Source organism: Tiliqua scincoides, chromosome 2 (assembly GCF_035046505.1).
Source record: "Tiliqua scincoides isolate rTilSci1 chromosome 2, rTilSci1.hap2, whole genome shotgun sequence".
Classification (NCBI taxonomy): domain Eukaryota; kingdom Metazoa; phylum Chordata; class Lepidosauria; order Squamata; family Scincidae; genus Tiliqua; species Tiliqua scincoides.
Window position 1 is genome coordinate 116,654,624 of NC_089822.1, and position 27,380 is coordinate 116,682,003.

Below are 27,380 nucleotides of genomic sequence, written 5' to 3' on the forward strand. Positions count from 1 at the left end.
TAAAAAAGAGTCCGTGGATAAATAGGCTGTACCTGTATTTCTTTACTCAGCGTGTAACTAGTTTGTGGAACTCTTTGCCACAGGAAGTAGTGATGGCATCTTGCCTGGATGCCTTTAAGAGGGGATTGGATAAATTTCTGGAGGAAAAGTTCATTATGGGTTACAAGTCATAGTAGGTATGTGCAAGCTCTTCGTTTAAGAGGCAGGCTGTCTCTGATTGCCAGATGCAGGGGAGGGCACTGGGATGCAGGTTGTATCTGTTGTCTTGTGTGCTCCCTGAAGCATTTGGTGGGCTGCTGTGAGCTGGACTAGATGGGCCTTTGGCCTGATCCAGTGGGGCAAGGGCAGTTGGCAAAAAATGGCATAAGGGATAGGTGTAGTGTGTATGTTACATACCCAAAACTATAGTTCTGCCTACTGAAGGCTGCTTAGCCACAGTGAACAAAAATATTGCTTTTCTGTTTGAGTCTAGAGTTCTGTTTAATAGCTTTGTGGTGTAGTCAACATTCAAGTTACCCAAAAAAATCTCTCATCCTTTGCTCCCATTGTGCTCTACCCCACTCAGTCAGGGCTCTGACTCAATGAGTTTGGCTCTTTGGATTATCTTTCCTCTAACAGTGGCAATGATCCTCCTTTCACAAAGTCACCAAAGCCCTTTAAAATTTGTTTAGAAAATAAACTGGCACTTTTATTTTCTACCAGTCTGTTCCTGAAACACAGGTTAATAAATCATTGGGTTAACCCCCATTTTCCTACCACAGTAGGAAAGATAATTCAGCCATGTTAGGGGTGTGTGTGGAAACTAGCAATGTAAAAAATAGACTCTAAAACCAAAGCCCCTGCAATCAAAACTGGTCACTATTTACATCTGTGGAACGAGCCAGCGAGCCCTGGTCCTGCAAAAACCTGGAATTAGCTTGGACACACAACACAGCACACCCTGTTAGCAACAGTGTTGTCCCCTCAGCATGAGGGAAGGAGAGGCTTTCCCATCTGTATCCACCCAGCTCTTGGAATCCAATGGAATGTCATTCTCAGCCATAAAATGTGGGTAAGTCTTTCCCTTCCCTTTCTCTTCCGCTTTACTCAGCTTCGAGGAGGGTAGCGGTAGCCTGTCCATGGCTTGGAGCGGCGGCGGTGGTGGTGGTGGTGGTGACTGTTTTGGGAGTTCTGGGAGCTACTTCTGGTCCCATTCAGAGAGTGTGGATTGCTTCTGTACCAGTTAGCCTGCTGTACAGAGTCCCACAGGATCGGTCCAGTGCGGGACTGGCGGCTGCTCCGACCACGCCGTGTGTCCTGGGCTCTATTGAGCTGTTGCCAGTAGTTCTCGCAAATGCCAAGAGCAGGAGGCTGCTGTTGGCCAATGGCCCCTTCCAGCAAAGCACGTGGGAGTATGTGTAACCTAAGACGGCGCAGTGTGTGGCGGAAGCGATTCTCTGTGCCAATACACTGGTAGAGGCCACCGTCGGCAGATGTCACGGGGCCTAAAAGCACACCCTGAGGTGTTTGCAGCAGCACACGATCCCTGGGCAGCTGCAAAGGAACAGGAGCATCAGTTAATTCAAACTCCTTCAGTTCTCTGTTTTAGAACCAAGCTGTACTATTTGAGCAGTTTCTTGTTGACAGTATGGTTGGCAGCTTTTGTACGCTAAACAGCCCACAAACCCATCACCCACTTTATACCAGAGATGCCATCACTTTTTTTGTTTTGTTTTGCTTTTATCATTTGTTTTTAATGCAATTTAAAAATAAATGTCTCCTTTTAGGCTCAGGGTGGTTTTTTTGTTTACTATCCTCACTATCTTCCATGGGTACAGCCCAAATGTACAGAGTACTGAAGGCTATGCTGAGTAGAAACACATAAGAGGGACTTACCACCTTGCGTTTATCAGAGCTGTCTGTTTGTAGGAGCCACTTGATGGAGGTATGGGGAGAACGTGGCTCACATTCCAGAAACACACTTCCACCTTCCAGTCCGTACTGAACCTGCTCAGGTAACTGTTGCTCTAGTGGGAGTAAAGAAAAACAAGAGAACAGGCCCAGGTTTACTTGAATTCTGTATACTTTGCAAATGTGGCATTTTGGTGCACACAAATGTTTTATTTAGCAGAATCGTTGCAAAAATATTAAGACCAAGAACACACTAGCTACCATCAATCTCTATTGAAAGGGAATGAGCAACTTGTAAATCCCAAATGTCTCTGATGTATACTACACCTATGTTCCCAAAGCCTTTATTTCTATTCTGGAAGCTGATTGAGCCCCATGGCTAAGTTGTGCTACCTGCACTACCTCCCACTGGAGGTGCCTTCGATGCTAAATGGCAGTGGTCTTGGAAGAGGCAGTAAAATCTGAAGATTGTTCCAGGCTGCACATGTTTCAAGACCAAGAAACAGAACAGAAAGGGGGAAAATGGCCTAAAATCAACATCTGCAGCAGCAAGTGGAGAGAGTAATGTAGACAGCTACCAGAGAGTGATAAGCAGTATGTGGAAGGCTCAAACAAGCAAAGCTGTTCCTACAAGTGCTTAGCACTACAAATGCATGGAAATCCTCTTCCTAGCATATTAACAAGAGCTAGCTTAGTCTTTCTACTGGATGTTAACACTATGCTCCTACCTGTTGTCCCTACCTACTGCAGGTTTTTGTTCCCCTACTTAGCTGCAAGTAGTATGGGTTCAATCATCTAAAGCTAAAAACATGAGATTCTGAAAAGAGGGTGTTTCAGAAAGGATAGGTTGGAAGCCCTCACACTTTTTAATCTGTAGATGGGAATGACCTGTAAGAATACCTTTAAAAAAACCTATCATTAGTCTTCCCATGGTGGATGAGTTAGCTTCCAAACCCCTGGCACACAGTAAATATGTTAGAGATAACCCATATACTGATGGCAGTATAATGGCAGAATCCACAATAGATCTGCAATTGAGCAGCCAAGACTAGGACAATAACTTGTGCAGGACTACAGACCAAAGCATAAAGTTCACATTTTCTTAATACAAAGCTTTGGAAAGAGACTTGCTACAATATTAGTAGCAATTAAGGATGTGCCAACCCTTTCTGTATTTTCTTACAGATATTTAAAACGGGATGATTTTCACAGATAAAGCAATTTTTTGCAATTCACCACTGTGGCTTTGTGTTGTGTACCAGGCATGCTTCCCTTGAATCTTTATAGTGGTGGTGCATCCAATCCACCCTTAACAAGTTCCCATTCTGCACTACTGCACAAGTATCAAATCCACAATAACTGCTATGGAAATAGCTATCTATTTTGAAAATTGTTGGATTCTGCTTCAGAAAATGTCACTGCATCCCTAGTATAGTCCAAAGATGAGCCAGTGGAATTTCAGTGTCAACAAAGACCAGAGAGATGCAACCGAGAGGTGCCTACTTCCATTCACTGCACCTCCTTTAAATTTGGGCACTGCATTTTGTGGACCTAGAAGACTTTAGGATGGCAACAATTGGGCTTCCCCCCCCCCCATCCAGCAACTGTAATGGGGTGTGAGGGATGAGGGAAGACAACCTTTTCAACCTCTTCATAAATGACCTGGAGACAGGGTTGAGCAGTGAGGTGGCAAAGTTTGCAGACGACACCAAACTTTTCCAAGTGGTGAAAACCAGAAGTGATTGTGAGGAGCTCCAGAAGGATCTCTCCAGACTGGCAGAATGGGCAGCAAAATGGCAGATGCGCTTCAATGTCTAAGTGTAAGGTCATGCACATTGGGGCAAAAAATCAAAACTTTACATATAGGCTGATGGGTTCTGAGCTGTCTGTGACAGATCAGGAGAGAGATCTTTGGATGGTGGTGGACAGGTCGATGAAAGTGTCAACTCAATGTGCGGCGGCAGTAAAGAAAGCCAATTCTATGCTTGGGATCATTAGAAAAGGTACTGAGAACAAAACGGCTAATATTATAATACACATTATTATGCACAAATCTATGGTAAGGCCACACCTGGAGTATTGTGTCCAGTTCTGGTCACCGCATCTCAAAAAAGACATAGTGGAAATGGAAAAGGTGCAAAAGATGATTACTGGGCTAGGGCACCTTCCTTATGAGGAAAGGCTACGGCGTTTAGGCCTCTTCAGCCTAGAAAAGAGGTGCCTGAGGGGGGACATGATTGAGACGTACAAAATTATGCAGGGGATGGACAGAGTGGATAGAGAGATGCTCTTTACACTCTCACATAACACCAGAACCAGGGGACATCCACTAAAATTGAGTGTTGGGAGGGTTAGGACAGACAAAAGAAAATATTTCTTTACTCAGCGTGTGGCTGGTCTGTGGAACTCCTTGCCACAGGATGTGGTGATGGCGTCTGGCCTGGACACCTTTAAAAGGGGATTGGACAAGTTTCTGGAGGAAAAATCCATTACGGGTTACAAGCCACGATGTGTATGTGCAACCTCCTGATTTTAGAAATGGGCTATGTCAGAATGCCAGATGCAAGGGAGGGCACCAGGAGGAGGTCTCTTGTTATCTGGTGTGCTCCCTGGGGCATTTGGTGGGCCGGTCTGAGATACAGGAAGCTGGACTAGATGGGCCTCTGGCTGATCCAGCAGGGCTGTTCTTATGTTCTTATTCCACTTTAATTTGGTTCTGAGTTAGAACAGGAGGCTGCACAGGAGGCACAAAGAGATGATGCAGAGCTTTCCTTTGTGCTTTCTTGCATGCGGAAGGAAGAACCTCGTGCTTATTCTTACTCTCTATTAATGGAGGATCAAGCACTTGGCCAAATAGCTTGGACCCCTTGAAATGCACACCCACCAGACATGACTGGGATTCCTGATCTACTTCCCATTGCCTTAGCCAAATGTTTCTTCTGCCCACAATATTGGATGCGAGACAGCTGGCATTGAATTGCATTGAGTCTAAAGATGCATCTGCCATAAAGGCAGCAGAAAGGGATATTTCCTTGAGCATGGGAACATCTGCCTTCCGAGGCCTCCAGATCTTCCAACTAGGACAGGATGGCCCTGGCAAAGAGGGAACTAGTGGCAGATGCACGGAGGGCACAGGAAGAGGCCTCAAACCCCCTCTTCAGGACTGCTTCTACCTGCCTGTCGCAGTGGTCTTTAGGGCCACCCTCCCCCTCTGAGAGAATGACTGTGGACCAGGACAGCCATTGGACCATCTACCCCGGTACCTTGAGCGATTCCATGATCTCTACTGGTAGAGAATATAATTTACTCATGACCTGGGTGTTATGTTTTGTTCTGGATGGTGACACCCACTCCAAGACTCTCTGGAAAGGTATTACAGATAGCTTGCTGGGACTCTGTGTGAAGAAGAACTTAGAAGAGGGGCCATGTGAGATGGATGCAGTAACTTCTGCCTCCTTGGGAAGTTCAAGATAAAATGCTTGAACCACCTTATTCAGCAGACTAGGAATAGATCAGAAGAAAAGAACATCATTGTCCCTGCTTTGGCCAGGTCCTCCTCCTCCTCCTCCTCCAATAATTCTCCCTCTTCCCTGGAAGTGTCTGCGGAGGAGGGGGTGTCAGTTTCCCAGGGATCGGAGAATACCAGATCCTTAAGTCTGGCTTAAGGCCCTCTTGCATGGAGCATGGAGGAGCTCCTGCCCTTTTGGGTGGACTTCTGGGGGCGCTTAAGCATTTCAGGACTGGTGTCCTCAGACTCAACTTGGGCAACTTTTGTTCTTGTGTAGTAGTCTCAGTCAAAATCCTGCTGAGCCACAGTTTGACAGTGGCTTAGGAAGTCACTCTGCCCTCTGCAACTGGGCTAGGCTGTGGTGAGGAGGCCTGCCTGCTGGCCCACCAAATCATTACTTTCATTACACAGCATGCTGAAAGGATGATGAAGAAAAGGATGGGTAAGAAAACAAACCGCGCTGAACTGTCTGAGAAGAAAATTGAACAGAGCAAGAGCCTGGCACAGCAAACTCACCTTCTTCCCACTAGTAGCTAATGGGGGGGGGGGGGGAGGTTACCATGTGTGATGTTCAGTTGCACCATTAAATATGGTGGTCAGATAGGCAGCAGCGCGTTGTGGGGCCACAAGCCAAAATCCTCTGCAGGCACTCTGAATTTGGAGGTGACTGAGCAATGGAGAGGCCGTCCAACTTTGCTAATCCTACTGGTGGGTTTGGGGTTAACGGCACAGCAGTGGGATCAACTCACCTCAACAGGCTCTCTCATCGTGAGATCGAAGGGGAACAGAGCGGTAGTGGGGCTGCTCACCCTTCTGACTCCTGATTTCACAGTTGGATGGTAGTAGGGCCGCCAACCCTTTGTGTGCGTTACCTGGCACTGGCAATGATTGGGACCTCTTTCCACCGGACTGAAGGCAACGCAAGGCTGAAGGCCTTAAGAAAATCACACCATAGTGTGAGAAACTCACCCTAACGTTGTGAGTCTTGATTCCTGCTGCCTTCCCCTTCCTTAAAGGCCCCTTTACCTGATTAATCCAGATAAGGGGAGGAAGGCAGCAAAGGAAGACAATTTTTTTTTTTTAAAGGAGGAGTATGCTGCGCTATGGCTCAGGCAAATTGAGACCCTCACTGGCTCCTTAGAGAGGCAGAGCTGGTCTGGGGAAAGGGACGCTCTCCCAGAAGGAGGCTTTCAGTTAGATTGACTCCGCCTCCTGGAGGGGAGGGGCTTCCCATATGTCAGGAATGCCACCCTTCCTCTATACGGTGTTTCTCCCATACAGTGGTACAGGTACCACCAGTGGCACTTGAGGCGGTGTCTGGTTGTACTCATGGGACCCCTGAACTCCTGCCGCCCGTCAGCAAGACCAGGAATGCGACACAACGAACAGTGGTAGGAGGCTCCAAAGCATGCTTTCCTGTGCTCAAAAAAGCCATCCCACCCACTCCTGAGCTTCTTACTGGTGTTTATCACGTTGCAGCTGGCCTCCCAACCTAGAAGTAACTGGTAATGATGTCATCGCCAGTTACTTCGGGTGGTACTTCCAATAGGTGGACCATGTGAAGTGGTACGGCAAAGGACAAACATTGAGAAACACTGCTCTATCAGAGAACGTATAATCACAGCTACACTGCACAAAAGCTTCCAAGTGGTAGTGACATTAAACCAACGCAAAACGTTTCCCTCTCTCTGGTTTTTGCGTTCAAGAGTGCTGAGCAGACATGGCCTGGTCTGGAATAATCCCGTAGTAATGGAACAATGCAAATGATTGCTTCTGTATTTTGATTCCTAGAGGAAGAGTTTCATTCCAGCCTGTACTGAGATTGCCAAATTTTTAAAGATTCATGATAAGGAAATGCAGCATTTATAAGCAAGTAGGCAGTAGGGACTATTCTTGGGATGGTGCTGGAGAGACTTACCTTTAGCATTAAAGCCTCGGCACTGCCTTAGGGGGTCACCATGTTTGATATCCTGGCGTCGGCTTCTCCTAAATGGGACCAAGAGTTCAAACTTACTCCCTTTCTCATTCCAAGATCTCACTCTAGTCTTGCTTTGAGCACCTGACAGGGTCTTTTAACACCATGTAGCAGTGATAGTAATAAAAGAACAGCAACTTGCAGAATTAAGAATTAGGTTTTCAACACAGCCTACAAACCTCTTTGCTTTCAATTTGGGGGATGGTTTGCCATGCTATAAATGAGGGGTGCCCAAACCCCAACCCAGGGGCCACTTGCAGCCCTCGGGAACTCCCAATACAGCCCGGGGGGGCCCCCCAATCTCCAATGAGCTTCTGGCCCTCTGGAGACTTGCTGGAGCCCTTGTGGCCCACGCAACTGCTCTTGGCGTGATGGTGACTGTTCAATCTCTTGCATGAGCTGTGGGACGAGGGCTCCCTCTACCGCTTGCTGTTTCTTATCTGTGATACAATAGCGTCAGTGAAGGAAGGGCCAGCCTTGCTTTATGCAAGGCCTTTTATAGGCCTTGAGCTATTGCAAGACCTTCATTCATTCATGTAAGTTCCATCTCTAATATATTCGTTTATGTAAATTTATGTAAATTTATTCAAATTTGAAATGTAAATTAATTCTTTTTTTCCCCAGCCCCCAAAACAGTGTCAGAGAGATGATGTGGCCCTCCTGCCAAAATGTTTGGACACCCCTGCTATAAGCCAACATTTTCCCTCACCCTCTGTCAGCTAGAGAGCCGTGCCAGACGGTTAGTGGGGCTATGCTGCCTTGGCAAAAGGGCAAAGAGAAAACTCCCCCCAGAAGCACCTGCCTCTCAGACCAATCTGGAAATGGAGCAGATATTATCAGGGTTGGGGAGGGCAGAGTTGCTTTTGTCACTCAGTTCTTCCACAGGCAGCTGAGGTGATGGTGGTCAAAATCTTGATGGGAGGGAGCTTGATTTAACTGTTTCCTCCCTCCCCAATGACAGCGACTATTCTGATGTCTTGGCACCCGCCCCCCCTCGGTAGCATGTTGCAAGCATTCCATTCCACTCAGGACTTTTACCTTTTGGCTGTGTGGCTATAGCGGGCACAGCGCTGCCCATCCCAAGCACAGTAGGGGTCCCGCGCCAGGCAGCAGTCAGCACAAGCTTCTCCATACTCACGACACCGATGCAGGCTCAACTGGGAGACACCCACGTCAGAGGAGACATACAGCTGTTGCTACCAAGGGCAGAGGCAGGAGAGTGGAACGTGAAGCAGTGGTGCTTCCAGAACCCTCTGCCTGCTCTGGGGCAAACCTAAGATTCAGAATTCTCAGGTCCCCTCATAGGAATTCAGTTACATTCTCTTTTTCTGTACTGGGGGGCTAGCCCACAAACCCCCGCAGCCCCGCTGGGTGCACCCCTTCTGGCAGAGCAACCCATGAAGGGCTACTTCATTCTTCAGCAACCTTGTCCAGCAACTTACTCGTTTAGAAGATATCCACAGTGTCTTCACTGGAGCTGGAGCCTGCAGGTTGAGAAGGGAAATCAAAACTCGAAAAGAGCAGAGATGGGAATGGGTAGGGCAGCAACCAGAGGGAGTTGGGGCTGGCCTTTTTGCTCACTCACCCTGAACACCTCAACCTCCTCCAGGGTTAGCTCTTCCAGGACCCCATGCTCCTGAGGCAGCACAATCACTTTCTGCACTGTGCCTTGGTCTAGAAGAAGAGGACCGAGATTTCTGTTAATCAAAGAAGACCCCTCTCCCCTGAGAACCAACATCACCTTTAGGTGGGTGCCCAAGAAATAAAGGCCACAGGCACAGGGCCACTTGTTTGGGGAATAACACCTAGCTTTGATACTTGAAGTGCTTAGAGGAGTAGAGACTTCATGCTGTTCAAAAGTTTTACATGGTAACTGATGGGTGGGCAATCACAAGCCTGGAACTCACTGATTTGGAAGTGGACAGCATTACTGCCAGGGCTGTGCATGTTCTAAGCATCTACAACTACAAGGAGTGATTGTATCATTTGGAGATTCTGATATTTATGTATTTTTCACATTTTTATACCGCCCTTCCTCCAAAGAGCTCAGGGCAGTGTACAAAGCTGCTCCCCTGCTTTTGTCCTCACAACAACCCTGTGAGGTAGGTGAGGCTGAGAGAAAGTGACTGGCCCAAGGTCACCCAGGAAGCTTCATGGCTGAGAGGGGATTCGAACCTGGATCTACCAGGTCTAAGTCCACCTCCCAAACCACTACACCACCCTGGCTCTCTCTGATATAGAATACAACCACATGAGAAGGTGAGGCAGCTACCCTCAGTAGATTTTGGGTAGCACAGTGGGAGCCAAAACAGATCTGCTCCATTATGGCACAACCCACTGGAAACTTCCTGCCCATGATCCATTTAAGTATTCAGTTGCACTCTTGGGCAGCTCCTGTTCATGTCACTGGGATACAGACAGGAACATTTCTTAGCAGAGGAAGCCCTGTTTCATTGTTAGCCTGCATGTAGGCACTGCTTTCATTTTTGTATAGCATCTAGTGATTTAAGTTATTATTAATAGCAGCAGCAGAGCAGTGTGTATACATGTGCTATTTTTATTCATCTTTCCGCATCAAATCCTGGACTTCCTGTGGATTAAATACAAGAATCGCAACACTATTTTTTTAGCAACAGAAACAAACTTGAAAACACAGCAACAGTACCAATCTAGCTGAACACTATGCTTGGAAAAATCTTTAGGAGGCAATTGAATGGGATTTCTAGTAATCACATGGTAGAATGCCAGACCTCTGCACAGATCCTTCACCTACTGCCCTGGATTAGAGGGGCACAGGGTACAGCCACCTTGGTGGAGGATAAGCTGCTCCTAGTCAATATTTTGACCTGGGAATTCTATGTATGCTACCTTGGGTACCACAATGGAAGAAAAATGGGATAAAAATGTTACAAATTGCTTGCAGAAGATGAATAAATTATGTGAAATTTGCAAGAAAGCAAATATGTTTTATTTATACAAATTATTCTGGTTATATAATTTGTCTTTTCTTGGCTATTGGTGGGTTAGCAGAAGCAAAATTCACACCACATGAAGGTTATGGTCATCTGTAAAGTGGGGGATGTGGTCCAGAACTGGGCCCCTCCTGCTGCCTCTCCACGGAAGCAATAGGGACAGAGAAGATTTTATCATGTGTGGTGCACAAGATGCATTTGCCCCACCAGCATTAGCATATTGACAATCTTAATGAAGCCCCAGTCATAGCTAGCTACTGTGAGAGGGCATGAATGAGTCTTGCACCATTTTGCCTGCTGCGACTAATAGCTTTAAAAGTGACACTTCAAAAAACGAACATGTGTGCCAACACCTTAAGCAGCAGCACTCCTAAAGTTTTAAGTTTAACCCGGGGTGTCTGGGCATACCTGTGCCGAGAAAGAGCACCTCATAACGCCCATCCACTGCATCCACCAGATCAACAGCCAGTGTGGTGAAGCTGTAAGGCACGTTAGTTCTCACCAGCAGAGGGCGGCGTTGCAGTGGGTAAACAGCATTGTACATCAGAGGGTGAGCGCGGACAAAGGTCACCAGCTCATCTGAGAACTCTCGTGTAGTACGAAGCCCTGGGGTGAAGGTTCCTCCTGGGCACTGAAAAAGAGAGCCAGGGAGAAGGTCAGAGTTCGGAAAAGCGTAGAACTTCCAGTTGCCTTTTCTAAACTGCCTCACTCAGAATGCAAAAGTGCACAAAACTGTAAATCAGAGAATACATCAATTTAAGAACATTTACAGGAAGTGGAATGAGTGAGGGCAGGAAATGAAATACAGGCATAAGGGAACTGGCATAAGGAGAGTGAGGTAGTGGTGACTTACTGCTCCAGGACGAGGGTAAGGCACGCGCCCGGTGTATGGGCCCCACTGATAGTTATGGCCCTCCTTATGGGCAAAGGGCCCGTTGAAGACAGTGCGTATGTCAGCCATGGAATAAACACAGACGGCAGAGCCCCGGAACACTGACCTTGGAAGAAGAGAAACAGAGACACAGGAAAGGGCTTTAAGGTTTGTAGTTGGCTGTCCAGCTAAAGCTTTGCTATTGAAATCCCTCTTTGTGTGGCACTCACCCCAATGTGGAGAACACCCCATAGAGTAGCGGGTGCTTCTCATCCTGCGTGGGCAGCAAGAAAACATCACCTTGGGAAGGGAAACCAAGAGACTCAATATCTTGATGCATTTCTGGAGGTATGAATGACCCAGTCACGTCAACTTCAGTGATCTGGTTTAAATAACTCAGACTGGATCTTCACCCAGAACTGGGAACAGAAGTCTGGCTCCCACCCCCCTCACTGTCCCACACTTCTCCCAAAGGCTGAAGTCTAAACCCAAGTCCTGGCTCTCAGCCTCCCAGATGTACTAAATCCCTGCCCCACCAGACCAGTTTATTCTACCCTCCAAAACCGAATCCCTTTCCAAAACAGAGGCTCACGCAGCTCATCAAAGAAGGTCTCCACACCATCCTCTCCAATCACAGAGCAGACCAGCCTCGCTTTCAGGAATGTCGTCCACTTGTTCACCAAAGAGCGCTGACCCCCATCGTCATTCTGAAAAGAGCAAGGTACTCTGCTGGCATGACATTCCTCTGCTCCCTGTCCTCCCAACTAATAGATTCATCCAGCTCAGGGCTATGGGATGGGGAAAGCAGACATGTAGAAAGGGGTTGCTTGCCTAAATTCCAGCACATGAATAGGGAGCAGCCAAGCTAACACTTCATGAGAACAGAGGAAAAGAATGACAGTAACATGTCATCTTTGAAATTGCAGAGCAGAGCTGAGGAAGCAGAATGGAGTTCCAAAGATTTGGATCTGATCTGGAACCATGACTACAAGGAGGCTTTAAATTGACAGCAAAATGGGACAAGTTTTTCTAACTGAGCCTTTTTTGAAACACATCAGTCCCAGCAGCACAATGGGGATCAGTGCTGACTCCCAGGTGGGAACACTTCAGGCCCTTCCTTCTATCAGAACTAGTTAAATGCTAGTAGTCAAGCATGTGTTGTGATCTGCACAGCTGGACCTCTTCCAAGGATGGAGAAACCATTAAGCCAAGTATCCCATGGAGTGGGGTCTCCTCCTATAATAGTGTCCCTCACTTCATTGCCTAAGGGCACTGCTTTCTTCAGTATTCTGTAGTCCCTCAAAAAACCTCAGGCTCTGCACAGGCCACAGTAGAGCGGTTGCTTCCTCAGCATACAATCAGGTTTCAACAGCCATGCTTCCCGTTGTTGGGGAAGCTTAAAGTACATTTCAGCAATTCACCAGAAAGGTCTCATGCACAAGCCAAGATAAAAATGAATGGCACTTTGTCTCTTGTTCAAGCTCCATTCATTTCAATGGGACTTTTGCCGAACACTCTGGTGGGTCATGCTCATAGATTGTGCAGCGTGAACTGCAGAAAGCCCACATACATGTGTGCACACAATATGCTACCAGCTTATGATTTATGGCTGTGCTGTGGCAGGTGTGGCTCAAGTGTTTGTATGAACACAGGCAGAAGAAGGAGTCTGGCATATGGAACAGAGACGTATGTGAACAGGTCTCTGGGTCAGGCCAAAACGTCCATCTATATCCAGCACTGTGTCAGCAGTCCCAAAGGTGGCAGTCATCTCTCTCTCTCTCTCTCTCCCTCACACACACACACACACACACACATACACACACACCCTCAGACAGCAGCCCCAGCCTCCACCTTTCTCATCCTGCTGACACAGGTGTCAAAGAGACCCAATGTCCCTGCTCCAAGCATTGCTCACCAGGCAAACCCGTCCCACCCGAGCGAGCACAGCAGGCCCCACGGCACCCTCAAGCGCTTTCTCACGGAAAAAGAAGTACAGCTTGTCGTCACTGTGGTCGGAGCTGTCGGGAATGACATGGGCTTGGAGGAAAACAGGGTCTAGTGACGGGGAGGGGAAAAAAGAGAGGCCGTTATTTTGGTTCACCACCAGGCGGCAACAGCAAACACATTTTGCACAGAGGTGGTCAGCCTTTACAGCAAGTGTACCACAAAAGCAACATTGTGAGAGCAGCCACCCTAGCAATACTGCAATACATATACAGCCCCCTATCTACCCATTTGCCTTGGGGTAGATTTGCCTCTGGTCTACCAAGCTGGGGAGAAAGTTGCAGTGCAATGTGGAAGAGACAAGCAGGAATTTTGCTCTGCCACAGCCAGGCCCAGAAACCAAGGTGTTCCTGCCCAGGTGTGCCACTCACCATTACCTGTGGCACAAGTTGGCCATCCACGCTTAACTTTAGACTTCAGTCCAAACCTCCCCAACACACACATACCCCATCACCACCACCACCAATGTCCTCCTTTGGCTTTTTTAGCTGCCATTCAGCTTCCTACCATAGAGCCAGCGGGAATCGTGCTGCTCAGTGCGCACAGCTGGGCGAGGCCCCATAGTGCGGAACAAGGCAGCATCAGTGCCCATGAAATCCACATGAACTCCAGCATACAGTGTGTTATCTGGGAAGAGGAAGAACAGAGACAAGACCATATAGGCTGTCAATCAAATATGCACATGGACATATGCCCAACGCACATACGCTCTTGAAAAAAAGGAAGCCAGCAATGGGTTTTTGAGAGGGGAACAGTGTTGGACAGGGGGAGTGGCCTTTTTCAACTGCACCTTCCATCCATTTAGACCAGCTACACTAACTGGCAGCCACTCTTCTCCACCAGCTCACTGTTCCCACTAACCCAGTATTAGCAGTTCATCTGATCTTGGAAGCTAAGCAGGGTCAGGCCTGGTTAGTACTTGGATGGGAGACCGCCTGGGAATACTGGGTGCTGTAGGCTTATACCACAGTCTTTCAAGACTGAAGGTTGCCAACCAACCAGTATTAGCAGTAATGGGCTGTTTGCCTAATATAGGATACATGCAGCGCACCTAGCTAAGAAAAACAGGAGATCATACAGGAGAGACTGCAGACACATTGACACAACATGATTTGGCATCTAATCTTATATGAGTAGCAAGAGACTCAAAGCCACCTACAGTTCACTTAACAAACAAGAGTTAAAAGAGATCTCTACGAACACAAACCAGCCGCTTCTGCAGCAGGCTTGTATTCTGCATGCAGCAGCAGGCTTGTACAGGGCAATAGGTGCACACTCACTCAAGGCCACTTACTGACAAGCACAGCCATACTGTGCTGCCGTGGGTCATATGGGCACTTTCCCTTTCCTGGCTCCAGGGAACGAGGCACCATGTGGAAGAGGTACTCCTAGCAGGGAGGAGAGGGGAGACGAAAACAGGAATGTTAGCATCAAAGCCCACCTTGAGCCCAAGCCATTTAGACCCCAACTGGGGATACAGTCCAGGTCTTTCCTCTTGATCTGCTCTCCTTTTCTAGCCCACCCTACTTGCAGGGAGTGACTTGAGTGTCTTTCCTGCTTACTTCAGAGCGCCAGCCACGATTGATGAGGGCACAGACTGGGTGGTAGGCACCTGTTCCACATGCATAGAGGTGGGTACGGTTCAGTGGCTGCATAAGGCGTATGTAGTTGAAGCATTCACCCTATGGAGGACACAGGAATGAGGTCACAAGTTGGCACCTTCGTATGGTCAGCCAGAAGTCAGCACAACACCCATTTTGTCACTCTGGGACTCTCCCCCAAACAAGTCAGACAGGGATGTCCAACTTCAGTAGGCTGAGATGCATCACCTCATATTAGTGGGGCCATCACAAACACAACAGCTCAGACTCACGGCCGCTGCAGAATCAAAGGGTATCCCAGGAGAGGTTGTGGAGGCAGTGTCTTTTCTTATAGTGGCCCCAGGTTACCCAGGGCTCTGAGGGCAAAAGACACCCCCAAAATCACTGAGGACAAATGTTCTTTGCCAATGTCAGCTGACAAGAGTTCACAGGGACTTGGGAAACCAAGGTCAAATAGTCAAGAGGTCATAAAATAAAGACCAGGACCAAAGTAAGAGTGAGAGAGCAGGACTGCTACTCACCCGCAGGCCCTTCCCTGCCAAGCGACACTCATTCTGGTGGCTTGGTAGTGCTGGCCAATGAATCTGGAGAGAGAAAGGAGGAGGTGGTCAGAGAAGCTGGAGTTGCTCCCATCCCCCTCTGTTTGGGCTCCCCCAAGTCTTCAGCCTTTGTCTCCTCTGAAGCTTGGGCTAGGACTCAAGGAACTTGAGTGTCAGCCCCCCTCTCCCTTGCTCAGCATTAATTATCCTCTGTGTTGCCTGCCCATCAATCTGGCTGGCCACAGCTGAAAACCAACATGCCAGTCTACTTGATCTTTTGGCCCAATTCAGGGGGGGGGGGGGCTTCTCTAGTGTTCTTATGGCCACTGGCTTACAATGAGCGGCTCCTTGTTGATGTTGTGGAGATCCAAGGCCACCAGGAAGTCTCGTGCTCCCAGGTAGAGCCGCTCCTGGTCTTGGTCCATCAGCAGGATCCGATAGTCACTTGTGTTGAAGGTGAAGCTGAAAGGACGGGCAGTGCGGGTTTCCAGCAGCTCTGGGGAGAGATGGCCTCAGAGTCAAGGGCCGGACCCAAGCTCCCACTTCTGAGGCCAACCTGCCCCCTTTGGCCCATTGACCTCCAGCTCTTCTCCAGATGGAAGATAAGACCCCAGGCCACAATCTTCCCTTTTTCTTGCCCCCCCCCGTTCCACACAGAAAGGGCAGCAGCTGGAGCATGTTAATCCATGTGATCACTGGCCTGGGCTCAGTTGGACTGGAGTGAGCTCAGGGGGTATTTTCGTCCCATGAAGTGGCTAAGGCGGAGCCGACGTGGGCGTGGGGGGGCACTCAGCGGCTGGTACAGCAAAGAGCCTAAATCCCCAGCAATCCCCCTGGCCACATTCCACAGGCACAGATCAGAGAGCGGCACGGTGAGCTTCCACCTGCGGTGACCTTGGGGACAGGATCAGAGGACACCAGTCCCTTTGCCTGGCCAGTTCCTTGTTGCCTTCTGCAGCCAGGCCTGGGCAAGAATTCAGAGACCAGCGACCAAAATTGGCCTAATCCCTGTGGACAAGTGGACTAAAGCTTGGCAGAAGAGCAGATTTCCGGGGAGCTCAGGAAAGGACAGATGGGAGAGGGAGTGAAACAAATCTGAATGGAAAGGAAATTAAGAACCAATTAAAAGAAAAATCAGGCCAGGAACAACACCTCAGAATTCCTCCTACTTGTCAGACATCTCCTCTGATTCAGTTGACACTGAAGCCTTCCAAAGCTGGGGATAGAACCCAGGAAACCTGATGGAATTCCCCAAGCATTAACGCATGGTGGGAGACAATCTCCCAACTCCCATGATAAATGGCAGGCAGTCCCGTTCAGAGTCCCCAGGGGCAGCAAGTGTCCTGCATACCCAGTTCTGATACACAATGACTATTATATAACACTGATGGTTTATCAGCAGCATTGTTAACTCCTTTCAGGAATGCATATAGAGTCAAGACACGTTGGAGGATCAGGCTTAGTACATAACTGTGAGGGCACCAGAGTCTTTCACTTGTAATTGTAACAGAGGAGAACTTACATAAAGAAATAACTCCATAAGGAAAGCAGCCACAAATTGTGCCCTTGAGGATCACCTTATTATTCTAAGTTGGGGTGGTCTGACTTAGAATAAGGACTCTCTTATTATTATAAGTCAGGGGTGACCAACCTGTGGCACACATGCAACTCGTGGCACATGGAGACTTTCTAAGTGGCACACAGTCTCAATTAAAAAAGAAAAAAAAAGAGATTTAAAATGGCAAAGAAAGCACCTCAGCAGTTTACAGCTTGCTTGATTTCTTTGCTGCTCCTTAAACAGCATGCCCCCAAGTTTCTAACAGCTACAGTACGGTGGTCCCAGCTACTCTGCTTTATTTGCTCTGGTTGGAAAATCAAAAGGCGCTAAAAGAAAGATGGACAGAAGAGAAAGCCAATAGGGCAGATGCTAGTGAACTGCATTCACTAACTGGTAGGTCACTCAATTACCCTTGAAGGTTGGTATTGATAGAGCAATTGAGGTGAGGGGTGGGCTGCATTAGGCAGCAGGGGCTGGGCAGGGTAGTGCAGAGATGGCCAATGAGATCAGCAAAGCCCTGGCGGAGATACCATCTTCAGGAAAATCATCCACAAAGAGATCTTAGCTATGATCATCTTGGAGGACAAGAAGGTGGGCGGGTAGAAGGGGACTCTGCAGAAGGGCAATGAACACACATTATATGGACCTTGGAATAAAACCTGCTGGGCCAGACTAAAGGGACATGCAGGCCCCCATTCCAGCCTCATCAGCAGTCAGCTCGGTGTCTTTGGAAAGTCCCAAATAGATATTTCTTGCTTGGTACCTTCTGGCACTCAGAGATAATAATGCTCTTGAACTTGGAGGCTCTATTTAGCTATCATGGTAATCACTAAAAATAACGTTAAGGTGGAGTGGCGCATTCAAGATTCTCTACATAAAAAGTGGCACATGGCGTGCTATTGGTTGGCCATCCCTGTTCTAAATTAAGGCACAGCCCCTCATAATATGCCTCTGGGGAAAAATGTTTGTACCCATATTTTTGCCAGACCAACCGGTGTTCTCAGGGCAATCTAGATTAGTCCCCAGAGTCTACTGGTTTGGGAGGAACAAACTGTCTACAAGGTTTGCAGTTGAATCTAGACTCTCCCCAGACAGAACTCTCTTGCTGTAGCCCCACCCACCCATGATGTCAAATGGTGCTTTGGAACCTGTCCATCACAGGCTCATAAAGCAGAAAACATAGGCTTTACACAAACTCCTGTATACTTGTGCAAACTTGTTGTGTATGTGCACACACAAAAGGACTTCCTGGGATGCAGATCCATTCACACCGCAGGGTGAAGTTATTGGAAACCTTCCCCAATATGCATTTGTTAGAACAACAATGGATCTTCTTTTTAAAGATTGGCTCCTGAACCTCTGTGTCCTCTGTGTCCAAACATGACTCATGGTTTGGAGATCCACCATAATTGTGCCTGCAGTCAGGAAGGCTTTGGAATTAACACTGTGGAATTAAGTCACCACAGACCCCTCACTAGGTGATTTCTTTTTATCTTTTAAAAGATCCCCGGGAACACTTTTATGCTCACGATGCATTTAAGAGAGCCACCGCTTCTTCCCCTCTTAAAATACTATATCTTTCCCTTCCTCTCCCCTTTTGCCTTTTTAACTATCAGTTTTACAGTATTCTACAGCAGGGGTCTCCAAACTTTATGGCCAGAGGGCCGCATGAAATTTCTGGCGCAATGCTGAGGGCTGGAAAAAAATTAAAATATAAAATTGAAATAAATAAGAGCTGGAACTTAGATGAATGAATAAATGAATGAGTGGGCTCATTCACTCAGCCTGTCCGGCCCTCAGAACACCCTTCAGATGCCATCAAAGCACAGCTCTGGTCATGTTCAGTCAAGTGGGCCAGAGGTTTTCAGGGGACAAGAGGCTGGCCGCAGGCTGGATAGAGGCTTGCTGTGGGTCGCATCTGGCCCCTGGGCCGGGGTTGGGAGACCCCTGTTCTACAGTAACCCTGTTCAGATTTCACCTCTGCCACAAACTCATCATGTGGCTCATATCTGTAAGCTTCAGTTTCCCATTAGTAATATGAGTTCGGAGACCCACCATAATTGTGCCTGAAGTGGGGCACATGGAGAATATGGGGAGTTGAGAACATCATATTTTTATTCTATGCAAATTGCTCAGGGAACAAAAGGTTCCACACAGAGAGACACCCCATGTTACCCTCAACACCCATCCCTGTGAGACAGGATAGTCTGAAAGTAACTGGCTCCAAACTGATCCAGGGAGTGGGAATTTGAACCCATGACCCCCTCATTCCAAATCTCCCAGCTTCTGGAGCTGCTTTTCAGAGCTGTTAGGATAAATGAAACAACACGTGCTACTGCTCCGAACACTCTAATGCAGAGATTCCCAAATTGTGGGTCTGTGGCCCACCTGTGGTTCACGATCCAATTTTTGGTGGGTCTCAAAACTGACAAGGCAGATTAGGCTGTGTGCATCAAGGGTTAAACAACCTGCTACTTGGGGGCAGCACTTTTGCCCAATCATCATTATAGCCACAGACGCTTGAATGGCTAGGAAAGGGAAACTTATTTTTTATGCTTAAAAGTTTCAGGACCACTAATGTGCTCTGTATTATTATCCTCCTTGCTGGCAGCAGTAATAGAGTTCTGGTTTATTTCAGCCTTTCAGGCACATGCCCTGAAGCCTTGGAATAGGATGGGCCATCAGTGTGAGACAACCTACTGGCATGCACTCTCCCTAGTATATCCTCACATTGTCTGAACAGAAGAATCACCCACGCACGCACACGCACACACGCACCCCACTCTGTATGGACACCCTGAATCTGTGTGCAGCACACAGGTCAAAGAGCAAAATACAGAACATTGGCGTGCATAGCTCAGGCATACAACTCTCCCCAGACTACCCTATAGTGCAATCAACACTGCAAGAAGCAGCAGCAGCTTTCAGGGTACGTGTGACAAATTCACACCACACTTCTCCTAGCACTGCTCCCAAATAGTTATGCCCAACAACACTTAACTTACACCAGACACCCTCCTGCTTGCATGAAACATAAGCCAGCTAGACTTCACACAAAACCTCCTAAAACACCACCTCCACTCCACCAAGTATCCATGCCAGGACATACATTCTCACTGGCTGCATGTCCCATGCAACAAGCACATATGTACACAGACACAAACAAACACAGATGTGTGTGCATGCATACACACAAAGGGTCGGAGTGATACGTTCAAGGCTTTGCCTTTTATAGCCAGGCTGCTGACACCAAAAGGAATGAATTGTCCTTTGGCCAACGATCTCTCTCTCTCTCTCTCTCTCTCTCTCTCTCTCTCTCTCACTAACACACCCCAAGGGCTGGCCTGGCCCCAACTGCCTTAGTTAAAGGAAAAGAGAGGGAGGCTGCAGCAATGACAGGAACGGGTAGGGTTTCCATAATGGCTGGAGTGACATGTACCCCCAGCAATTAAATGATCCTCTCCGCCCCAGGCTATCTCACTTCCCCTTCCCACAATGTGCTTTGAAAGGGGGAATCCATCCAAGTGCGTTCTAGCCCCTTCTCTGTATGGTATGCTGGGTATTTTAAGACCTTCTGGGAAATCCTTTTCCCCTGTGGCTGGCAAGTAACCAGATCCCGGAATCCCCGAGAACAGAGTGCGTAGGGGGAACCCAGCAAGGTCACAGGAGATATGGGGGAGGGGGAAGCATAGAAACCCTCACATTATATTCACTTTTCCACAAGAAAATTATGCTCAAAGAAGCAACAATCACCACATATGATGGTATGCCTCTGCATAGCTGGCATCCCCACCCACCCTGCTGCACAAAGCCATTGTTTGCAAGAAGACAACAGTCCAGGCACAGCCCTGGCTTTTAGCGGTCTTTCAGTGTGCAAGAGGGTGACTTCATGATTGCACAAATGTCAAATGCATGAGAATGGCCAGGATTAGATTGCATAGACTGCAGTTGGGAACAGAAAGTCACACAAGCTGATACTGTATATTGATCACATCCACAGTCAGAAGTGCCCTAGCATGCATGTGCATCATTGGCATCTAAGACTGCTTATGGGGTGACAACCACTGGGAAAACATGTGCGTATTTGCCTAGACAGTCCTCTCTGCAAATACGGTCTCTACAAATATGGACATGCATTCTTGCATATCTCTATCTAGGCTGGAAGCAGGTGTGTACCCATTTATGTGCAAAAATGCATTACTGCTTCTAAGTAGAGGTGGGACAAAACAGTTTTATTTTTTCACGGATTTCAGAGTTTTCCAAAAGTTAAAGGTGCAGAAAGCAGTGTTATGTGTTTTTATTCAATATTTGCATTATAATTATAAATTACAAATGCTTTAAAAGAATACTAGGTAGGTGACATCGGTGGTATAGTGTCAGCAGATGCAGCCACACTCATGCACCCCTTCCCCTTTAAATAATAAACAAAAACCAAATAAAACTCTAGTTTTATAAAGACAATAAAGATAATAAAGATATAAGCAGCTGCTAAAATATGGCTGCATCCTTCTCTTTTACATCCAGTTTGACCTATGGAACTCACTGCCACAGGACACTGTGTGTGCCACTAGTGTATATGGCTTCAGGGGAAAAAAAGATGAGGTGAATGTATAGAAGACAGGTCTAAGGGAGCCACTGGCCATGAGAATGCAAAACACAATCTCCATGTTTGGAAACTTGCCAACAACCACACACCAGCGCTTAACAACAAGGAATGCCATCATACTATGCCTGTGTCAGGTTACTGCTGGGAGAGAGAAAACAGTAAAAACAAGTTGCTGGTTTGATCTCAACACAGTAGGTCCTTTGATCTATTGCACGTAGGTGGAAAGATACTCATATTTTCTAGAATGATAGCTTATTGGTTCTGGAACTCACATATACACACAGTCACATGACATTCTTACACAGCAAGAAAGATAAGATCAGTGTTTACCTGTCTTATGTGTGCACCGAAAGAAGCTCACTTTCCCTTCTCCGAGTACAGATGATCTCAAATCTAAATTCCACGTCGGCTTCCTCCAAGAAATTCAGGGTGACATATATGGGCATTATTACACTTTATCTTCACAACGGCCCCTGCAAACCCCTAGGCTGAGAGTGCCCAAGGTCACCCAGGAAGCTTTATAGTTCATTGGGAGGGGGTTTTCAAACCTCCCCACTCCAGCATTCTCTTCACTGCAGTATCCTGGCACAATAAGATGCTGGAAAAGTTATTGTCTGCTCTACACACATCATTCAAAGCCCTTGCTGCAAGCACCATAAGTTTGTCTCTATTTCACATCACCACTCATAAAACCTGCCCATTGCTTGACCATCATTAAATCGCTCTCTTCCTCTCTCATTCAGTTCTGAGAGCATTTCTGTTTCAGTCTGTAGTTCAATACCCCTTGGGATGTCACCACATCCCTAACAGCTACAAACATCACCAGTCACTGGATGGCTAGGACCAGAAGCAATTGCACAAAGGCACAAGGGTTTTAGAGTACACACCTAATATGCAAGTATCATAGAGAAAACAGCTGGGTTACATGGGAGATCATGGTGGTGATCTCAGGTGTAGATGTGATGTGTGGATGCAGTTCTAGGCACACACCTAGAATAAGCCCCATGGAACACAGTCCAGAAGGAAGCAGCTTTATTAGCCTGTTGCAGCAAAAAATACCAAGAGCCTTAAAGACACCATATAGACAAGCACATTTATTTTGGCATAGGGTTTCATGGACTGCAGTCCACTTCCTCAGATGCATGACGTGCTATCTTCAGTAAGCAGGCAGATGTATATACAAGTGGGAATAGAGAAAGAGGGGAAGGTAAACGATGGGATCAACCACTTCTATCTCACAGCCCTTTGATCTCATTCTCTATTTTTTATATTTTCCCCCCATCTCTGTGTCTGTCCGCCACCTAAATCTAGCACTTCATGCATCTGACTCCCACCCTACCAAAAGCTTACACTAAATTTAATTGATTTGTTTTTAAGATGCTACAGGAGTCTTTGTGGCATTTCACTGAACATAGCAGGATTTTCTTTTTGATAAACACACACAAGATTGTGCTGCATGCCTTATTCTCTGTCTCAGGACTAACCCCACCCCCCATAATAAATAGAACTCATACTTTAACTGGCAGCACTGAAATGTTCAGTCAATGAATCAATTAAAATCTTTTCATCAGTTAAAGAGGTGAACCCATTAAATTGGGTAGCAGTTCTTTTCAACACACTGTATTAATTATGGCAATTGTAAGTTCTCATATATCTATGAATGGCAGAGAAGAGGCAATACCTTCTCCTCCTCTCTCACATGAGGGGGCATGCCTCTTCTGAGAAAGTGGCTGCCACAACACTCATACATATCATCTGAAGACAAAGAATGTGTCCCCCCACCAAACTATTGTTTTATTCATGTTATTTATTTAAAAAATGTATACTCCACCTTATATAAATAAATTCATGTTTAATCAATTACTCAGCTAATGCTGCAATCCTATCCTCACTTACCTAAGAGTAAGTCCCATAATGGGGCTTACGTCAAGGTAGATATGGATAGGATTGGGCTCTTCACCTCATAGAACTGACTAAGATTTCTTTAATCCAGTGATAGCCGAGAGAGGTGGTGGACTCTCCCTCATTAGAGATATTCAAGCAGAGGCTTGAAAAGCACCTGTTGGAGATGCTCTAAGACGATTTCCTGCCTAAGGCTGGAGGTTGGACTAGATGACCTATCAGGCCCTTTCCAACTCTATGATTAGGTTCTTTGTGGTTTTTTAAATCATTTGGTGTAATCAGCTGCCACAAGTGCCTACAGTCAAGGCCAGCTATGGGAGATCAAATTTTGAACTTAAAAAAATAAAAATAAAACGGGTTTACCTGAGCAACCTGAACCAAGGGCCACCTTTGTCCCACCACTGTCTCCATACCGTCTTATGGCTTTCCACACCATACAGAGCAGCATCCATCTGAAACACCACATGCCATCTTCACCACCAGTCTTTTCCCGGGACTCACCTGAGTCACCCTTACCTTTATAGGTTAAGTAGACGCGGGGGGCACTGGTGAGACTGCTGTGGCCAAGGCAGCAATGCAGCAGCAGCCCCAGTAGGAATGGAGTCATCCAAGGCATCATGGCTGAGGGAGCCTTCCAGACACCTGTAAGGAGAAGAGCAGGATATGTGAGACTGGGCATGGCTCTGTGGTGGAGGCAAAGAGATACTCTGCTGGGGTGTTTACTGCAGGGAAGTGGTGGCTGGATGAGAACTAGAGGGCGCTGCACATGGAATCACAGAGATCAAAGTCTCTGCCTTGTCCAGCCCATTGGGCACCCTTCCAAGCAGCTGTAACCCGAGTGGCAGCAGCGGCTGATGGGCACTTCAAAGGCTCCGTCTTCCTCTGCCAGCTTCTGCTATACTCCCCCCTTTCTCCCCACCCATGCTTGAGGCTAGCGGCACTTTGAAGCTGGGGTACAGAGACTGGGAGTCCCCAGATGGGTGCTGGCCTTCCTCCTGCCCCCCCTTCACCACCTTAATAGACTCTTCCTGCTTTACCAGAACCCCCTCCCTCACTCCATTGGATATAGCGCCCCCTCCAGGGTTCCTGCAGAGACATATATAGTGGGAAGAGCACTTTCTCTTGGGACAGCCCCCTTCATTCTGAAGAGGGCACCGAGGCTTGAGCTGCCATTCTGGACACAGGCTTGGGTTTGCTGTGGCCTCCTGACGCCATCACTCTCAGCACAGGGGCAGGAACGGCAGAAATCCTTCCTCACACCCCAGCCGGGCTATAATCTTCCCCATGCCACAGAACAGGTGCCAGGGGACAATGCCAGCAGCCCCCCTGCACCAGCACAGCTCAGTGCTAGCAGGGCCTGTGGTTTTGATCTGCCTGCCAACCCCCATTTCTTTCTCTCCCTGTGTGTGCACGCACACACGATGGCCCTTCTTCTCCTGGACTTGCTGCAACCTGCTGCTGCCATACCTGAACCAGGTGCAGCTACAGAAACAGAGCATGCTGGGACACAGAGTCTCCTCATGGCCCCAGGTGTCTGCAGAGCTAACTATGTGGCCACGCACCCCATCCTGGACCCATTCTCCATACACTTCCAAGTCATGTCTCCTTTGCACGAGGCACACAAACTGCAGGTTGCAAGAGCACAAAACCCTCAACCAAGTTTCACTCTCTCGCCTTTCAGACCCAGCACAAGATCCAGGACAGAAGACTCCGCACTCTTCGCTGGGCGGTATGACATGCAATCCTCAGAGCACAAGCCCAACCAGGTCTACTCGGAAGTAAGTCCTATTGTGTTCAGTGAGTCTTACTCCCAGGAAAGTGAGGTTAGGAATGCAGCCTCACTTTTTATGGTTGGGGAAGGGGCTGCATCTCAGACAAAGGCGCACCCGCACCTGGGCGTAAGCCCCACTGAAGTTAATGGGCCTTTCTGTGGGGTAAAAGTGCACAGGAACGCGATCAGGAAGAGAGAGAAACAGAAGTGGCCTAAAGCGAAGCAATACCACGCAGAGCTTTGCGGCGGGGGGGGGGCTCAGCTGCAGGCAGTGGTCGAAGCACACCGGTGAGAGTGAGCAGGGAGGCGCTTGCTGAGACGGTCTGGGTGGGTGGATCAGGCCCCCGCTCGCGACTTGGGGCTGCTTAGGGAAGAAGGCTGCTTACCCTACGCCAGCTCCCTGCGTCCAGACCGCTCCTGGGGGTTAGAGCCCGGCTTCCCCGCTGGGTTGCGTCCAGGAAAGTTCCTCCGCGATGTTCTTCTTCCAGCAGGACAAGCGGCTGCAGGGAAGCGGGGACATGTCTGCCCCCCGCCCCTGGGGCCCTGCAGCGGCGCTCCTTTCCCACAGGACAAGCCCCGAGTTAATCGGCTCGCGAGTTCCGCAGCAGATAAGCAAACCCTGCCTCCCCCGGGACGCGCTGGGACGGCTTAACCCCTTCGCTGCTCCCGAGCCGGGAAACCTCTGCGGTGTGCGGCTGCGGGGGATGCCCCCACCTCGCCCCGCCCCGCCCCGCGGCACAAGGTGATGGTGGAGAAGCGACGCCGCCGGGAGTCTTCGCCGCAGGAGCTCTTTCTCCGAGAGGGGGCCAGGGCAGGCTGTGGCAGAGCCGGGCTGCCGGGCCGGGGGGCTTCCACCAGGGGGCAGGGCTCACGGCTCCTCTCCAGGCCCGCCAGCAGTTCGCATCCTGCCAGCCGCACCTCGGGACCCTCCCCGGCGAGGAAGGGGAGGGCGGCACCTGTGGGGGGCCAGGGAAGGAAGGGGGCAGGACGTGGCACGGCGTCGGGTGTCGGAGCCCAGGCGGGGCGGGGGGCGAAGAGGACACCTGGCTGGAGGGCGGCTCTCCTCGCACTCGCCTGCCTGCGCACAGCCTGGCCCCCCAGCCCCGCGTTGGCACCTGCCACTCCTGCACAGTGAGCCCGGCTGGAGCTCTCCGGAGCAGCAAGGCGCCTTCTCCAAGGCTGCAGAAGTGACTGGACGCCAGCACGGAGTGAGTGCCCCTTCCTTTGCTCCCTCTCTCTGCCCAAAGTTTGCAGGGAGTTGGCTGGGGCGGGGGGTGCCTGTTGCCACTGAGGCCAGGAGCCTGCTGAGGGCACTAGCAGGGCCAACCCAGGCACTTGGCGGCACCCCCGCCCTCCTCTTTTTTTCCTTTTCCAGTCATCCCCTCCCCACTTCCTTCAAATCTCTCCCTTCCCCTAGCAGGGAAAAGCAGTGGGTGGTGTCTTCTTGCCTTCCTTCCTCTGCAGGCCAGCTATGGAAGGGTGCTGAGAACTGGCTCCCAATCTTCAAGTAGCCCACCTCACCCTCCTTCATGGTAAGGCTGGCCCTGATACCAGGACTCCTTTATTTCACAGTAGGCTACTACTTCTTTTCCTTGGGAACAATATGTTACAACGATCTGCTAAAGAAAGCACAATCGCAAGATGCACAAACACATTCAATCAGGGCCTCTGAGCGGAATTTTATCAGGGGGTACAAAGTTTCTTTGGGGCCCCTTTGCAAAGGGGCAGGGAGGGTGGTGACGGGCAAGCAGAATAGGGGCAGGGAGGGGCAAAGCAGAGTGGGGGAAGAGTGGAGACAGCTGGAAAAAGTCTTTGGAGCCCAGGTCTACCAACCCATGTGACATCAGTAGTGTCCCCAGCATCCCTAGTTGTGGTAGTGTCGCCAGCATCCTGTGTGGGCAACAAGTTTGAAATTGTAAGATCCCTAGAAATTTCTGGGCCCTCTCCTTAGGGTCCTGGTCCCCCCTTTTGACCCTGGGCCGGGGTACAAATTACCCCTTTACCTCCTCTCCTAGGTCCTGCATTCAATCAGAGGATAGTTACAAAAATGCATAGGAAAAAATAACTACCTAATCAGTTCTCAATGCCCCAAATCAGTGCCCCAATCAGGGGCAAATTTGCTATGTGTGAATTTGCTTATCTGCGAGGGGGAGAATTGCCACTTCCTCTTCTTATCTTCGACT

The 27,380-nt window shown here is 48.6% G+C and overlaps 1 protein-coding gene across 2 annotated transcripts; it reads right to left on the minus strand.

Annotated features, from left to right (window-relative positions):
- On the minus strand, window positions 1-25,795 carry LOC136642127 (semaphorin-3F-like). Of its 2 annotated transcripts, XM_066618367.1 has the most exons (19): window positions 25,584-25,795; window positions 23,943-24,068; window positions 15,696-15,856; window positions 15,343-15,405; window positions 14,783-14,902; window positions 14,515-14,608; window positions 13,728-13,847; window positions 13,132-13,271; window positions 11,809-11,923; window positions 11,447-11,516; window positions 11,199-11,343; window positions 10,754-10,976; window positions 8,959-9,047; window positions 8,816-8,857; window positions 8,412-8,569; window positions 7,317-7,384; window positions 6,148-6,332; window positions 1,876-2,006; window positions 1,396-1,533 (listed from the first exon to the last, which is right to left on the minus strand). In XM_066618367.1, exons 2-19 carry the CDS (start codon window positions 24,043-24,045, stop codon window positions 1,485-1,487), a joined length of 2,076 nt encoding a protein of 691 aa, XP_066474464.1. In that variant the 5' UTR covers window positions 24,046-24,068; window positions 25,584-25,795; the 3' UTR covers window positions 1,396-1,484. The 2 variants fall into 2 exon arrangements, with proteins under 2 accessions (XP_066474462.1, XP_066474464.1); XM_066618365.1 differs by lacking the exon at window positions 6,148-6,332 and having other exon boundaries at window positions 1-1,533.
- Between the last annotated feature and the right edge of the window lie 1,585 nt (window positions 25,796-27,380).